Source organism: Eufriesea mexicana, unplaced genomic scaffold (genome assembly GCF_001483705.2).
Source record: "Eufriesea mexicana isolate 0111107269 unplaced genomic scaffold, ASM148370v2 scaffold15025, whole genome shotgun sequence".
In the NCBI taxonomy this organism is placed as follows: Eukaryota; Metazoa; Arthropoda; class Insecta; order Hymenoptera; family Apidae; genus Eufriesea; species Eufriesea mexicana.
The window spans coordinates 20,902-37,604 of NW_016922458.1; the positions used below are offsets into that span (position 1 = coordinate 20,902).

The 16,703-nt window shown below is 30.1% G+C and overlaps 4 protein-coding genes across 4 annotated transcripts; all 4 read left to right on the plus strand.

Moving 5' to 3' along the window:
- The first annotated feature begins 912 nt into the window (after positions 1-912).
- On the plus strand, positions 913-3,394 carry LOC108553998 (alpha-tocopherol transfer protein-like). The gene is made up of 3 exons (XM_017909117.1): positions 913-1,214; positions 1,509-1,872; positions 3,089-3,394. The coding sequence occupies exons 1-3, from the start codon at positions 913-915 to the stop codon at positions 3,344-3,346; spliced, it is 924 nt and encodes a 307-aa protein (XP_017764606.1). The 3' UTR covers positions 3,347-3,394.
- A 1,615-nt stretch (positions 3,395-5,009) lies between these two features.
- On the plus strand, positions 5,010-7,202 carry LOC108553999 (alpha-tocopherol transfer protein-like). The gene is made up of 4 exons (XM_017909118.1): positions 5,010-5,065; positions 5,310-5,603; positions 6,128-6,491; positions 6,945-7,202. Exons 2-4 carry the CDS (start codon positions 5,320-5,322, stop codon positions 7,200-7,202), a joined length of 906 nt encoding a protein of 301 aa, XP_017764607.1. The 5' UTR covers positions 5,010-5,065; positions 5,310-5,319.
- Positions 7,203-7,947: 745 nt separating this feature from the next.
- LOC108554002 (cuticle protein 7) lies at positions 7,948-10,094 on the plus strand. The gene is made up of 4 exons (XM_017909122.1): positions 7,948-8,014; positions 8,581-8,764; positions 9,030-9,244; positions 9,836-10,094. Exons 1-4 carry the CDS (start codon positions 8,000-8,002, stop codon positions 9,992-9,994), a joined length of 573 nt encoding a protein of 190 aa, XP_017764611.1. The 5' UTR covers positions 7,948-7,999; the 3' UTR covers positions 9,995-10,094.
- Positions 10,095-11,133: 1,039 nt separating this feature from the next.
- On the plus strand, positions 11,134-14,607 carry LOC108554000 (uncharacterized). Its single transcript, XM_017909119.1, has 4 exons — positions 11,134-11,325; positions 11,406-11,552; positions 11,691-11,765; positions 11,836-14,607. Exons 1-4 carry the CDS (start codon positions 11,188-11,190, stop codon positions 14,605-14,607), a joined length of 3,132 nt encoding a protein of 1,043 aa, XP_017764608.1. The 5' UTR covers positions 11,134-11,187.
- The last annotated feature ends 2,096 nt before the right edge of the window (positions 14,608-16,703 follow it).

The window sequence follows — 16,703 nt, forward strand, 5'->3', positions numbered from 1 at the left end:
ATTGTATCCAATCCTGAAACTTTCGGGCATTTTAAGCACCTCGAAGTATCTTAATTCTAAAGAAATCCACAAACACATCCCGAAAGCAATTGTGCCCCCAGGACGTCCGTGTTTGAAGCGGTACAAAGAGGAACTAGATCAGAAAATGATTAAATTAGAAAGCGTCGTGATTCCTTTGCGGTACCGGTGAATGCCTCCTCTTCTATTCGGGCGGATGCTTTCATAATTCTTTCGCTGATGTTCCTCCGTGAAAATTAATTAACGTTATGTGTAACGCCTCAACGCGATATCGATGGATTTAGGCCTGAGGTCTCCACAGCTTGGTTCGGGTCACGTTAGCTCGTGCTGCTTCGCGATTTCATATACCATGCACGAACGAAACGATTGAGAACGGTCTAATATACGCTTTGGCAACTACCGCAATTACCCTCTTCTACCGCGGATCAGCAGGGAAAATAAAAATGAACGCCATCCTCGAATCGGAAATACACCAAACTCCCCTCGCCCCTAGCACCACGCCTGATGCTGCCGGTAACGTTACACTCATACCAGTTCAGGATCGATTAATTTGCGGTATGAATTAAAAATCAACGCGTCCAGTGTTTCTTTCAGTCTTCGTTAAGTCTCTAGACCGGTCGGTCTAGACCAAGCATTTGCCCTGTCTCGAGTCCATGTTCGCAAGGACGACACGACTTCCGCGTGCAATCAATTGACGACAGTCCAATCGATGTGTATCGGTGAAATTACAGACGCGTTTATCGCGATCCAGTGATCATTGATCGAAAGTCTCTAACAATTCAAGGATATCCGGACGGTCGTCGCGACGCGACAAAAACTGTTGTACACCTTCGGCGGGATTTGCTCTTTAATTCGATTGTTCGCAGTGCGACTTGTTTGCGGTGTGAAGCAAGCATGGCTACTAAGAAGATGATCCCTTTGCCGTACCCCTTTTCACTGGAGGAGGAATTGAAGAAGAATCCGGAGATAAAGATGTCGGATATCGAGATGCTGAGAGAGTGGTGCGAGAAGCAGCAGCATTTGCCCAAACCTTCTGATCTGCATCTGATTATGTTTTTGCATAGCAATCATTATAGTATGGAGGCGGCTAAGAACAACGTGGAGAACTTCTTCACTATTAGGTCCCATGTTCCTGAACACTTCGCTAATAGGGATCCTTTGGGGTCGAAAGAACTCCGACAGGCATTCAATGTCGCGTGAGTTCCACTCTTTTCATCATAATTTCTTGATAATTTCTTAATAATTTCTTAATAATTTCTTCGTAATTTCTTTATAATTCCTTAATAAATCGTACTTGTAAATAATAAGGACGAAGAACTGTTTTTATTCGTTGGTCAGTTGAGGTAAACAGGTCTTTAGAGATTACGTATATTATTGTCGCGATACGTTTCCTTGATGGATGAACAGCTAATTAGTAATGCAAATACTACGCAAAAGGAAAGAAAAGATAATTATTTCCGTGGCAACTAATTTCTTTTCTTGTAATACAGATTCTCTACTGAATTAGCTGGACTCTCGAAGCAAGGTCACAAGATACTTTTTGCCAAGTTGATAGATTCTGATCCATCCCATTATTCTTTCGAAGATTGTTGCAAGTACTTTTTCATGGCAAGTGATTTAATCGGTCTGAAAAATGGTACCTGCGATGGGTATATTTTTGTTGGAGATTCGGCTAATGTGTCATTAGGCCATGTAGGCCGAATAAGTCCTATGGGAATGAAGAAGTTGGTGATGTACGTTCAGGAAGGAATACCAGTTCGATTAAAGGGAATACATTTCATTAATACTCCATCGGTGATGGACGTGATCATGAATATGGCGAAACCTTTTATGAAGAAGGAACTTTGGAATATGGTAAGAGATTAAATTGTTTATATTACGTTTTGCATTTATTTTATAGGATAAAATAAAATAACGAAGTTACATTTGACGAGAGAAAATTATTGTAATTTAGCATTTTTTAGTCTGGTTTTACAAGTTCGTTTTGTTTGTTAAAACCCCAACACTGTTTTAAAAAAATGAGAACTGATTTAAATAAGTCCTAAATTTTATTATTTAAAAATACGTGAAAAACTCTTCGCGAAAATTCTCTTATTTATTATTAAAATACACCGGAAAGCACTAATATTTGAATATTTATTTTTCGTCAAATCATACTAGATTTCATCGATTTATATATATCGTATGAATGACATTGAAACCTTTTTATTGCTGTCAATGAAGTAATTTATGAAGCTACTTGTCTGAACACCTTCGTAAATTGAATACTTGAACGATATCGACCGAAGTATATAATTTAATTTAATTATTAATTTATTTAAATATTATCGATTTAATACGAATGTTCAAGTTACGCATATGAGAATTATTTATTCAGAAATGAATACGAATTCTCAGAAGTTGCGTGCATTGACTTCTAGTTTTATTTCATTTTTTAGTATTTCACTTGTCGATTACGAGACCATTAACGTGTAATTTGTAACTTATAGATTATAGCGTCTTTCTTGGCGATTCCTTACGTAAAAAGTAATTACTTACGTTAGACTCTGCGTAAAATGATAATTTTCCGGTCTGTAGAGTAACAACGGTGATGCTTTTCTCGATACAAAAAGTGTTATGAAGTACATTGTTTATCTTGTACTTAAAACAATATTTGAGGTAAATTACTTTTTAATATTAAAACTGTGGACATGTCGATAATAAATAGGTACATGTAATCACCTTTCATCTCGATAAAAGTCAGTATTAATTCTACCAAAGATAGCTACAAGTTTTTGAAAATTTTAAAAACAACAATTCTAAAGATAACTATCTCAACCGATTTGTGTTCTGAAAAATTAATGCTATGACCAGCTTTTTAACTATGTTTGCACTGACGGAGTAATTGAAGCGAAATTAAAACGAAGATGACTATTTCACAACAAAACTGTCTGTAGTGATAATAAATAATAATAATATAATAGAAAATTCAAATAAATAAGAAAACACGATTAACGAATAAATATATCAATATTGTAATCTCAATAGTTAATCGACATAGATAACAAGCTAAATTCTCGATGTTTTCTAGATACATCTACATTCGTCGTTAAAGACACTCGAGGAATTCGTGCCCCTGGATCTGCTACCGAACGAAATCGGTGGAAAAGCTGGCTCGATAATTCAAATGCAAGAGGAGCAGATAAAAGAAATCGACAGTAAACGAGAATGGTTCATCGAAGAGGTGAAATTGTCTTCGGTGGATGAGTCATTGCGCATTGGAAAAAGTAAGACTGCGAACGACCTGTTCGGTGTTGAGGGCACATTCAAGAAGCTTGAAATAGATTGAAAAAGATATCGATACGGTATCTTATTTAACAGATGACAAATTTTTTGTGTGCGCAATTTTTAGAAAATGTATTAACTCTGCGTTTATATGTATTTTATAAGAATAGTAATAAATATAATCTTCTATGTATAACTTTCGATTAATCTTGTAGGAAATAAAACAGTGTTGTTTTTTTCAATTTATTACTTACAACAGTTCATTATTACGCTAATTATTAAGAATATACAGGTATTTAATTGTCTTACGTGTCGTCATAGTTTGCAGTTAAATAGAGCAATCATAAATGTGTATGGTAATAATTAGGTGCAGTAGTATAGCGTATTTTAGATTTCTAATTAATTATACTGTTACGTACTAATTGCTTTATATTAATATTTAAAGTTTCATAAAGTTACACTGTAGATAATTATATACGTTATGAATAATTTATTATTCATTTATTTTTGAAAGTATCTGATTTGCTGAATTGTACAGGAGAACCCAGTAAATAATGTTATTAACGAAATAAGTAGACTCAATTTTGGTTTTCCTGGATTCGGTTGTGCTCTGCTGTTGTTTGATTAGGTAAGGTAGAGTAGATTAGGCAAGATTCGTTTCATAGATGAATTATCACGGAATAGAAATAAACACAGATTTAATCGATTACTTTACGTATCATAATAATTTTTAAACTCAGTTTATGGTTTATCAAAATGATCTACCTCGCGATGTAATACGCGTGTGTATCGTCTTAACATTCAACTCCGATATTCATAAGCCAACAATTTCGTTTAATTATAAGTTCTCATTTATAATGTCATGCAATATACTTCTCTTTGTAATGAATCATTTTATTTCTGTCCAGTATATTATACTTGTAAATCTTGTCTCACTCAGAATGAACAAAAAAGACTTTTTACGTCGCAACTGATTCAGCGACAATAATACTTTATATTTATATATTTTAAAATTTATCCCAATTTATCCCAATAACGGTTTGCAATAATAATAAATATTCACTTATTATTCATTTGCTACAATAATTCATACGAATATTTATGTTTCTTTTAATTAATTACATTCGTCTGCTTTGTAACTTCATTTATAAAGTTTTATTTAATTTAACAATTGATTATGAAATATGAGTAATTTTCAGAATTTTTTGATGTTAGTCCAAATTTAAATTTAGTCAGAAAATATAGTCAAATGAATTATAAATGAGTGTTTATAAATAAGTCATACGTGAAAAATTAAAAGTAGTATAAACTTAATAGGATCAAACGCGTTTTATAATTGATACTAATAATACAGTAGTTAGTATTGATTGATAACAATTTAACACTCTAAATATTTAGTTTAGAATCTACTTTATAAATATTTTTATTACACACGTTTTCATGCTTATGCAATTTTATTACGTATGATATATAATTAATATAAGTTTATATGTTATATTTTAATTAAGAAATAAATAATTAAGTGATAAAATTAATCAAATTGATTTATAATTATTACACGTTCATATACTTTAACATAATTTTTTTTTAAATAGTATCGCGTGATTTCCATGTTTTCGTGTAAGACATAATTTTGCATTTGCGAGTCTGACAACCTCGGCTGTCATGCTATGTGTGATTACATTATATTAACTCATTCCATCTCTCGATTGTACTCAAATGTCTATGGAAGTTAGTACTATTCAAACCGTCGACGTGATCATTACAAAACAAGCTCTTCTCGGTACTGTAGTGCTTTACTTTCCACTCACGTTATGTTTAAATATTTCCTCCAATAAACACTCAATTATTCTTTACCTGTGGTTTTCAAAACCACTAACACAAGATATTAATATTATAATAAGTTTATAGGATAAGTTCATATGGCATGAGACAAAACAAGGATTTATTTAATCAAAATATGAAGTTTGAAGTTTTGACAAATTTTATATGTACCTAATAATAGGTATTTTTCTTCATTTTTATAGGGATTCAAACATGGCAGTATTTCAAGGAGTGTCATACGAAGAGGAGTTGAAAAAGAATCCAGAAATGAAGGAGGAAGATGTACAAATGTTAAAAGAATGGTACAAAAAGCAGCCTCATCTACCACCAATAACAGACTTCGAATTGGTGCTATTTTTACATAGCAATTACTATAAAATAGAAGCCACAAAGACGACTATTGATACATATTTTACTGTAAAGACCCACGTTCCTGAATTTTTTGCTAATAGAGATCCTTTGGGCCAGAAGGAATTAAGGAGAGCATTTCAAACACTGTGAGTGCTTTAATTAACAAACCAACTTTGGTTTTAATTATGTATAACTTTAGAAAATAATGCGCTCTTAGTATGATAATTAGTATGTATTTATTTCTGATATTACTGCTATAATCACAAGAAATATTAAAATGAAAAAATTGTTATTTCGTAGTACTATCTTTCAAAAGAGTATATCCTACAAATTTCTATTTTTTTTTAAAACGAATTTAAGAAGATATCAAAATTTGACCACAAAATCTACATAACAATGACCTGTGCAAATTATACCATGATGTCAGTTATAACCGAAAATAAACCTGGTAGTAAAGGTCAACGAATAAAATACTATAAAATACGCTATATTTCCATAGCCATTGTTTTTAACTCTCACATTAATATCACACGTTTCACTTATCTTTTATTACGTACCATTTTAATTACAAATTGCACGCACAAAGTCTACTATTTATTTTTTTATTAATGACTATATATAAAAATATTAATCTTTTTATTAAGTTCTGTAATTATAAAATACGTTTCAGTGTCATTAAAGTTTTGGAAAAGAAGACACCAGAAGGCTATGCTATTCTTTATGGGAGACTAGTCGATATAGAACCTTCTAACTACGTCTATAATGATGGAATGAAATATCTGAGCATGGTTCTTGATTTGTGGCTTCATAAAGAAGGCACGACGCAGGGACACATAATTTTATTTGATATGAAAAATGTCGTGTTTGGTCATGCTGCTCGACTAAATCCTATGGGATTGAAGAAATATCTTTACTTCTTGCAGGAAGCACTGCCAGTTCGTTTAAAAGGGTTTCATTTCATGAACATTACAGCAGTGATGGATGTGATACTGAATATGATGAAACCATTCATGAAGAAAGAGCTGCTGGATATGGTACTATATACCTGTTACTTAATTACTCTCACGAATAATTTTAAAAGCATCCTTCCGTTCGTCTTTGAGATTTTCATGAACCAAGTCTTCTTTCTCAATTTTAAAGTATAGAAAGTGATTCATGGAATAGAAATTTTAAACCTGTAATGAACTTTAGACTTTTCTATACTAAGTACCTTAAATTTTCAACTATACTCTTTATAGTAAATATTCATATATGAACCAGTACTACATAATAGTATGATATATGTAATATATAACATATAACATATAATAACATATATAATATGTAGGAGAGTAGTGAGTGAACATGATGTTCTTGTTGGAAGAGATTTATCATCTGTTATAATTTATTCGAATTTCTAACATGCGCTATTTCTGTAAATTCTTCATTTTTAACTGAGTTCGAAGTGTCATATATATTATTGAATATATATATATAACTTGTTTCAGCTTCATACACATACGAATCTGGACACCTTGTCGAAATTCATACCCATAGACTTACTGCCGAACGAAGCTGGTGGAAAGGGTGGTAATATAGCGCAACTTCACGAAAAAACAATTAAACTACTTGAGGAAAATCGTGAATGGTTTTTGGAAGAAGAACGAACGAAACGTGTTAACGAATCTCTGAGACCAGGTAAAGGGAAGACGGCGACCGATCTATTTGGTGTCGAAGGGACTTTCAAGAAGCTCGAAATTGATTAAATTTCTAATTTCCTGTTTCCTTACATTAAAACAATTCTTTAAAATATATTAAATTAGATGAAGTTCAATGTAGAAACTCTTAAAATTTAGGAATAAATCGATATAAATATCTTTTCTTCTCTTATTCCAAATATAACTATGTTCAATAATCTCATGTATGTATATTAGTATATGGGATTATAAGAATTGTAACTGTAACTGGATAGTCCTATTGCAATTAAAAATCTTTTACATGAACTTAACGCATTCTTGTATAAAGAATATTACGAGTGATACAATAGATAATGACATTGATAAAACTGACTATTCACTACTTTTAGTAGACCTTGCTGTAGTAGACAAAATTTAGTATTTATATTATTCTATAACAAATTTATTTTGTCTAATTTCTAATTAAAATGAAGTATGTAGATTCAGTAATTCCTATACTTAACGCCTTCAAGAAAGATGTACTCTATTCATTGTTCAATACAAAAAAGATACGTTTCTACATGCTTATGAAATTTGATGACATTGAAAAAGAATATAAAATTTATATTACGATTAAGAGAGACATCTATATTTGATCAAATCTGAAGATGGTTTATATATTGCAATACGTTAGAAATATACCACTTTCCATTTTAATTGTTTTACTACGAAGGAATGCTTACTATGTTTGAAGAAGCGCCAATGTTAAAACAGGCTTAACACGTAGTGCCTCCACCTTTTCGTAAGTTTCTTATATTACTTTCACTGGCAGACTCTCAGTTTATGCCGATTCGTGCGAACGAAACTATTGACGCACAGCTGCAGAGATGAAGAATCTAATGGTAAGTATATCAATTGTACGATAATTAATATATATCAACATCTAATTTCGAATACCTTAATCTCGTTATTTTATCTTCGTTTTAAATAATTAAATCAATAATTCATTTCAATATATTTTGGATAATTTCTCCTGAATATTTTTTGACTATGCTCAAATTTTCTACAACAAATAATAAAAAATAAAAATAATAAAAATGAATGAAAAATAGTAAAAATTTGATAAGATAGTTCGTTTATCTTAGAATGATTATTATGCGATGCACGATCGGATGATTTCGTAACCGGTTTGGAATTTAACTTGTATAAAGGTCTCATCATTTCATGCGCATGATTACATTAACATTTGCACTAAACTTTTAATTCTGATGTATAAATGCTACTTCTTTCCTCTGTAAAATTAAAATAATAAGAATTGCTAATAAAAATATCATTAGTTTAAATTAATTCATAAAACTGTAAGAAAATTATGTCGAGTAACTTGTATCCTGTATTATGTACAAATAAGTACATATTTTAAAACGTGTCTACCAATATAGCTAATTAGATAACTGTGCTTTCGAATTAGATCGCAATCGTTTTGATTAGCCCCTGCTTGGGGGACGTATCACATCTTTTGTCAGAATATTCCACAACTACAACTCCACCACCACCTCCTAGACCGTACAGTTTTCAGTATCAGGCAGGACGATTTCCTGGAAACATAGATCGTGTTCAACAAGAGAGTGGGGATGGCGCCGGACATGTTCAAGGTGATTATTAAATGCCCAATAACCTAGAATCATTTTATATAATAATATAAATACAACCAGTTTATGTAATTTTTAAGAACTTTAACTGAACATAATTGTATTTAATATATACGAATATTATATAAAAAAATTATTTGAAGTTAAAATTTATTAGCTCTGAAATACCGCGAAATATTTGAAATTATTTTAACTAAAATTAAGATCGTTTTACCTTTAATTTAAATGCTTGTTTAATTTTTATTTTATATATTTTTCGAATACTCAGGTTCTTACTCTTTCGTCGATCCTAAGCATAAAATACGAACAGTAGAATACACTGCCGATGAAACTGGATTTCATGCATCCTTAATAAATTACGAAGATACAGTTGCCCAACCTGTCGATTCTGAAGCGGTGAAACTGGCAAAGGAAAAACATTTTCGACTATACGAAAAAATTGCTGAAGCAAATGCTCATGGCGGTTCGGTCAATCTACCACGGGTAATAAGCATTTTATTATTTTTACATTGATTTTTTCTTTTTATCTCAACAGCTGCATTATCACATAACTTAAATTTAAATAGCTCTCTATTAGTGAATATTGTTTTTATCATATTTACATTAGGAAATAATACACTCATTATAAGAGGAGAAACTTCTGTAGTAAATAATATATCGATTATTTTGATCTTTATAAGCATATACTCATATTTAAGAGGTTAGGAACACTGCCTCGTGTTAAACACAAAAGAGCACCATCTGCTGCAAAAATCTGACATTACTTATTGACTAAACTAAGAATTGCGTTCAATATATCGATAATTACGTGACGAATTCTTTCCAGTTGATACATTAATCGATTTCTCGAATTACTAGATAAAAAAATACGAACCTAGTATAATGAAATTCTATATAAATATTTTATAAAGCAATCTGCAAAGCGTTTACGAATTTTATACATCTTTCATTTATATTATAATTTTATTATGATTCTGAGCAAGCATATTCAAATAAGATTCAATTTCATCATTGGAGATTATTTGAAAATGGTAACTTTTACCTAACTTTATGATCATATGCTGCATTTTATAGGATTCTGCGAGTGTGGGGAGGGCGAAGGATAGACATATGCACCTGTACCAGAAAATCGCCGAGGAACATGCTGCGATTGCAGCTCAGAGAGAAGCCGAGCGACAAGCTTATGAGGCTACTTCTGTAGTAAACGACATAAATCCTGATCACGTGTATTAATTTTACCATTTCTGTTGACAAGAATCATGTTAGAAACATGATGATACTGAGCATTATTTCACATGGCCGTTTTAAATGTTATTTGCATAAGTTTTAAATATTCAGGTCTTTAGATGTAAGATTTAATGTACAATCTATTAAATTCGATTAAATTACAAACTATAACTGCTTCATACCATGTTTTTAATTATTACAGTGATTTTCTAAATATTCTTTTTCATGCATTAGTGAATCCATACCTTCCATAAAAAAATAGTAGGTACAACGAAAACCAAAAACTTACAAGCTACCGATAATAATACGAACTATCTGTAGCTCTAACACTGAAACACGATTTTTTCTATAAGTTACATATTTTCACAATAAAAGGTTAATACAAATAGACGTAATAATGTAAGACGTAAATGCAGTTATAATTTACAAAAAATACATAAATTATTAAATTTATTGCTAATAACAAATTGCTCCAACGTATAAATTTATAATAAATGTAAAAACAGTAATTAATTACCGAATATTGCATTATAAAAGTAATTATTAAGAAGATTGAAAACAATCGAAAATTTTTACCAATTTTCGGCTGATAGCTGAATATCCGACCAATTAATTTTCGATTCTATATTACAATTCATATAACTTTTAGAACATTGTATAAGTTTTTTTAACGATCACTAAACGATTTTTAACCTCCAAAAGATAGTAACGAAATTCCAATATAAAAATATCACGAAAAATTAAACCATAAAAGCATAAACGTAAACATAATCTATTGAAAAAAAAAAAACATAAATTAACAAACTTATCGTTAATAAAAGATAAGACATACATATCTTTATTACAAATTGTGTCAGTAGAGTGAATTATTCGGGTCCCTATGCGTAGCCACCTCCATGTAGTGAGATCTGGTAATTGGTATATACTTTTCCAAAAATTATTTCTTATAAAGCTATACCAAGTTAAGTGCTAAGCACAACATTTAATTTTCAATGCTAACTGAGTTGCATTTAAATAATAAAGTACAAATTTTCGCGCAATTTAATGTAATACTTTGAACATATCTATGAATCATGCTTCGATAATATATCGATCTATCGTGGTTGCACCCGCCATACTTCATTTGTAACCTCTTCAGAGTGTTCGGTATCAAAGAGATACGCGTAATTTCATTTTGCATTTTGTACAAGTAGCAAAAGATGTCGAGAAAACGTAAATTATCAAATATAAAAGAAAGATGCCGTATTTGCCTAGTAGATCATACATGTATGACTAATTTATTCGACGAAGTTTTGCAACCAAAAGTAAATGATTTGAGTAAATGTACTTCTATCAATGTATGTTTACACAATTTTTTTTGATTAAATGTAATTTTCTACTTCATTATATTTTATGAATGAATATTTTCTCTCTGCAGATTAAGGACGAGCATGGTTTACCAAGTATCATATGTCATATATGTCTATACAAATTGGATATGTGGAATGAATTTAAAGAACAATTTATACGATCAAATCAAATGTTATTAAGTCAGTTAGAACTTATAGAAACTTCTGACAATGAGGTAAAATCATTTATTTTATAAAGCATAATTTTGTTTTGAGAAAGTAAATTTAGTTAATTGAATCCCAAAGCTTTTACTATTTATATGTGGTTATCTACTTATATCTTGTGATTAAATTACTTTATAATTTTGTATTAGATTTCAAAATGTAAAAGACCATGCAATGAATTGGAACAAAGCGGAGAAGATAGCCTTTCAGATTCTTTTGATAAGGTAGTATTAGTAGTAACAATTTATTTTTCATTGTTAATAATATATAATTTCATAAGAGTATTTATTACAGAAGAAAGCAAAAACAGATGTACCACCATTAATACCTTTACAGTTCACAACAAATACAGATAGCGTAACCGATCAAACGATACTCAAAGACATGTATATATCTGAAGATGATGTTACGTCTTCAAAGGACTCTTCACAGAAAGCCCATGATGTTTCTAATGATGATAAATGCAAAAATGACGAAGGACAAGAAAATAAGGATAATCTTCAGTTAAAACCTACCCTGGTTCCAATGAAGGTTAAACCATTTATTGGAAGACGTAATATAACAGAACGAAGAAAGGCATCAACCAAAAGGTGGGTTGCAAGAAAAAGGGCACTTCTAGCTGCAACAGGAGAAAGTGTTTCGGATACAGATTCTATGGGATCGGATGACACACAGTTATCACCAGTACAAAAGGCAAGAGCAAAAACAAATATGGATAAAGAAGTTGAAAAACAAAAGAGATTAGTTAGATCATTAAAAAATATGGAAACTAATATGGCAGATAAATATGCCATCAAACATAACAGAAATGATTTTATGAGTGTAGATAGTGATTCTGATACGCATAGAACAAGATCTTTTAAAGATATCAATTCTGATGGTTCGTTAATTGAAAGTAAAAACATGTCTGCAAAAGAGTGTACTGAGCAAGATAAGAGAAAGAAAGATAAATTTTCTGAAGATTCAAAAGAGAAAGAAGATTCTTCTGCATTATTGTCTGAAAAAACTGTTGAAGAAAAGTCAACAAAAAAGGACGAATCGAAAATTAACGAAGATACATTTACACCATGTTCAGTAAAATCAGAGTTAGAAGTTGGTGATGCTACGTATATTGTTACCTCTACATTAATGCTTGCAGAACCCCATTATTTGAATAAAGCAAATTTAAATACTTTGTCAAAAGAATTTAAGAATGGTGGTATTGATCAAAATTCTCAAGAGAAAAATACCGATATTATTGATGCTGTACAACTTCGTAGAATAAATCCAGTTCCAATAGATGCTAATAATAAAAAATGTATTGAAAGATGTTTAAATATAGAGGTGGAAGGAACGGAAATAGAAGCATTAAAACACGTACAAGTTGAGTTAGCAGGTTTTGTAGAAAAAGAAATGAAGTATAGATTGTTTGGAACAAGCAATGATGGTTTGAGAAAAGATAAAACAGGACATGATTGTAAGACATCGTATCAAACTCTAGATCAACAGTTAAAAAATATAATAGAAAAAACTATAAAAAAAAATTTTGAATCATCTATGATGAGAAGTTGTGGTTCTGATTTCAATTCATATTCTCAGCAGTCTGGAACAGTTTCACCGACATTTTTAAAGGAGGCAGAAAATTCTAAGAAATATCAACCAAAAGTTGAATTAAAGCGTTTAGATATGGCGAAAGAAAGTAAACTGCGAAACATTAATAATATGCACGTCTTAATTAAACGTACAGTTAAAAATAAACTTGGTGGACCATTTAGTATGGTTTCCCATAAAAGGCAAAGTGTCCCACCAATAAGATATAATGACTATAATACTTCTGCTTTAGATTCTGACTCGTATTTATCGGACGAACTAGATACATCTGAAACGTCTAGAACTGATAGTGTACAGAAATCACAAGAAAATAAAGCAACAAAACAGGTAGAAGAGCCAAAAGTTGCAGATTCTAGTGCTAAAAGTGAACATAAAATAGAAACCCAAGAAAATATTTTTAAAATAACTTCACCGCATGGTGAAAAGTATATATGCGGCGTGTGCGAACAATCATTTAGTAGCCACAGTGATGCTGTGACACATGTTCGTATGCATAAAACAGACACCAGTTCTATATTACGACACAATAAGCATAAAATGATGCGATGTAAGAGATGTCATGAAATAGTAGAAGCTAGATTTGTAAAAGCTCATGTCTGTAAGTCTACAAAACAACAAATTCACAAATGTTATGTATGCAATTCTACGTTCCGAACTGAGAAACTTTTAGTACGTCATTTAGAAAGTCACGATCAGTCTGAATTTAATATAGAAAATATAACAAAAGGAGAAACTCAAAAGTTAACAAATGCAAATGCACTGCAAGATTCTAAAGAAACAGTGTATCTAAAATCAGAAAAAAGTAAATTTTCGAAAGTAGAAAATAATTCAATTGTTAAAACGGACAATTCTAGGATAGAAATGAGCAATGTACAATCAGAAAAAGTTGGGATAACTAAAGGAAAAGGGGATACTGGATCAGGAGAGAAACCAAAGAAAACATATACTTGTTTTGTATGTGATAAAATATTTACAGATGAGGAAATATTAAAAGACCATTTACAAAAACATTGCGATGATACGAGCGAGGATGATCAAAGTCCTGGTAAAGATCAGTATCAGTGTGCAATCTGTGGTGATTCATTAGATTCTGGAGATGCACTCGAAGCGCACGTTGCAAAACATTTGTTTGACGAAGAGGATGATAATCCTAATCTTATTAATATTGCTGATGAAAATGATAAATCAAAGGAAGAACCTTATCAATGTTTGCAATGTGCAGAAACATTTAATTCAGAAATGTTATTAGAAATGCATATGCAAGCTCATGAAGAAGAGGCTGCAATAGCAGAATGGGAGAAACAAGGAATAAAAGCTTATGAATTTCAATGTATGATTTGTGATGAACTTTTTGAAACAGAGGAAGATTTGTCAGAACATTTAGATATACATAATGAAAATGCGCATGTTTGTCAGTTATGTGATAAACCATTTCCAAGTCTTGAAGATTTACAGAAACATGTTGCAACTCATTAATGTAACTACTATTTTTAAAGTTATTCTTTTAAAATATACTGACTGAAAAGGATGAATGTTTTGTATGTTAATAAGATACCAAATGTTTGCATATAATTTCGTATGTAACAACTCCCGACTTTGTAATTTATGATCAAACAAAAATTTAATGTAATAATCACTCATTTGTTTGTAATTATAAAATTTGGAAGGTGTTATTAATATAATAAATGTATGTATAGTAATAATATATCTATATTTATATATAGATATATTAGGATCTAAGAACAGTTGTTAAGTATAAGTTGCTTCCATTTTATTATCTATCGACTTTATTGCACTTGATTTGTAAACGATATTTAATGTTTTCAATATTGATAATAGATCTGCAGGTGCAGGTACAACTTATAAACATTGAAAGTTCATGTATGTAAATGGTAAACAATACAATCATCTATAAATTAAATATAAGAATGTTATTTATATTTTACCATACAATGCTATTCATTAGATAAAAGTGATTGATTTATATGTACATATGCTGATAATTTAATATTTCATATGCACATGTAAATTTATCGAAATGACGCGTATACAGTAATACTTAAGTAAAGATTGTTCATATTAAGTATTAATTATATATGCACAACTGAAATATAATCTTACTTCCATTATATATCGACTGTAATATAAAGGTCTCATAATATTTAGTAGTTTGGATTAGAATCAGGACCGATTAAATAAACACCTGTGTATAAATTGTAATCTGTTTTGTTGAGTGAAATTTAATATGTATGAAATTTAACGAGTATGCAAATATATGTTTTTATACGGCATTATGTTATACAATCTTTTTTTTTCTTTTTCTGAATAATTTTCACCCAAATAATGTACATTTTTTAATTATTTTGGTCAAAGCACGATTATTATTTAGTTTCACTTTCGCAGTTAACATACGAATTTATCATGTCACAATTTTTTATAAACTTAATTAGCGTTTATTGACGCATTGTAATATTTATAAGTGAAAATAGTCGCTGCATCATGTATTATGTAATATTTCGTACATATGCTATTTATTAAGTTATACATAATAAATTTTATACACAAACTATAATCTATTTAACAACATCATGGAATCGCGAACACTCTTTACAGAAAATAATTTGGAGGACTAATGATGTAAACAATTACAAAAATCAGTCGCTGGCTGAATTGTAAATGTTATTATATTCTACTATATTTACATAAATACTGTGTATAGTGACACGTTATTTTCTTGTGACGAATAACTAGCATTTATCACTATATACCATGAAAACTTGGCTTGTAAGTTGATCCTTCTGAGCGCTTTACGAAATCAAAATATTTGAATAACAAATGATCTCATTAATGCTGACATCTAATTGATTTTTAAATTTGTTTCGTTATATGAAAAACTATCAATGCTCTTTTTCCAACCATTTAAGTCTATAGTTTGTTTGGTTTCACAATTACTCCGCAACGTTGTTTTCTATATTAACTTAAAGAGCGTGTTTCTATACTACAAATATTTCCTGAAAGCATGTATTCATGAAGGTACATCGGTCAATAATGAATATTTAACTTAATGTCAAGTAATTCGTTATGAAAGAACGTAATAATTAATAATTTTTCAGTACAGTTTGCGCTTTTACTTCCACATTTTTTAGGTCATGCTACATCTATTAGAACATGGGTAATGATTATATGAAATACCTTCAGTGCTATATGTTTAATTTTATATAAAATTTGTTGTTTAATTAAAAAAGGTATTATGAATTTATTTTCATAAACAATCATTCAACACTGCTCCGATATAATGAATTATATACAAAAGCACATTAACCAATGACGAAAACCTTTTATTATAATTTATTATAAAGCAAATGTTTTATGCTACTATAATTTTTAATTATAATCTGATTTTTATATATGTATATATATATAAATAACTCTTTACTTTTGTTCTCCTCGACATTAGAATATTGTAATTATCAAACAAAAAAAGGAAAATCTGGACAATACTGGGTCCCAAATTTAATTGCTCAGTACATTTCATGTACCCATTTTTCAAGTGCTTTTTTTTTCACTTTTCC

What these genes read in the sequence shown, in the direction of transcription:
- LOC108553998 (XM_017909117.1), top strand. Translation starts at nt 913, where the DNA reads ATGGCTACTAAGAAGATGATCCCTTTGCCGTACCCCTTTTCACTGGAG. An exon ending in CGACAGGCATTCAATGTCGC is followed by an intron (nt 1,215 to 1,508) that starts GTGAGTTCCACT and finishes CTTGTAATACAG; the next exon opens with ATTCTCTACTGAATTAGCTG. An exon ending in AGAAGGAACTTTGGAATATG is followed by an intron (nt 1,873 to 3,088) that starts GTAAGAGATTAA and finishes GATGTTTTCTAG; the next exon opens with ATACATCTACATTCGTCGTT.
- LOC108553999 (XM_017909118.1), top strand. Translation starts at nt 5,320, where the DNA reads ATGGCAGTATTTCAAGGAGTGTCATACGAAGAGGAGTTGAAAAAGAAT. An exon ending in AGGAGAGCATTTCAAACACT is followed by an intron (nt 5,604 to 6,127) that starts GTGAGTGCTTTA and finishes AATACGTTTCAG; the next exon opens with TGTCATTAAAGTTTTGGAAA. An exon ending in AGAAAGAGCTGCTGGATATG is followed by an intron (nt 6,492 to 6,944) that starts GTACTATATACC and finishes AACTTGTTTCAG; the next exon opens with CTTCATACACATACGAATCT.
- LOC108554002 (XM_017909122.1), top strand. An exon ending in TGGCGCCGGACATGTTCAAG is followed by an intron (nt 8,765 to 9,029) that starts GTGATTATTAAA and finishes TCGAATACTCAG; the next exon opens with GTTCTTACTCTTTCGTCGAT. An exon ending in GTTCGGTCAATCTACCACGG is followed by an intron (nt 9,245 to 9,835) that starts GTAATAAGCATT and finishes TGCATTTTATAG; the next exon opens with GATTCTGCGAGTGTGGGGAG.
- LOC108554000 (XM_017909119.1), top strand. Translation starts at nt 11,188, where the DNA reads ATGTCGAGAAAACGTAAATTATCAAATATAAAAGAAAGATGCCGTATT. An exon ending in TAGAAACTTCTGACAATGAG is followed by an intron (nt 11,553 to 11,690) that starts GTAAAATCATTT and finishes ATTTTGTATTAG; the next exon opens with ATTTCAAAATGTAAAAGACC. An exon ending in TTTCAGATTCTTTTGATAAG is followed by an intron (nt 11,766 to 11,835) that starts GTAGTATTAGTA and finishes TATTTATTACAG; the next exon opens with AAGAAAGCAAAAACAGATGT.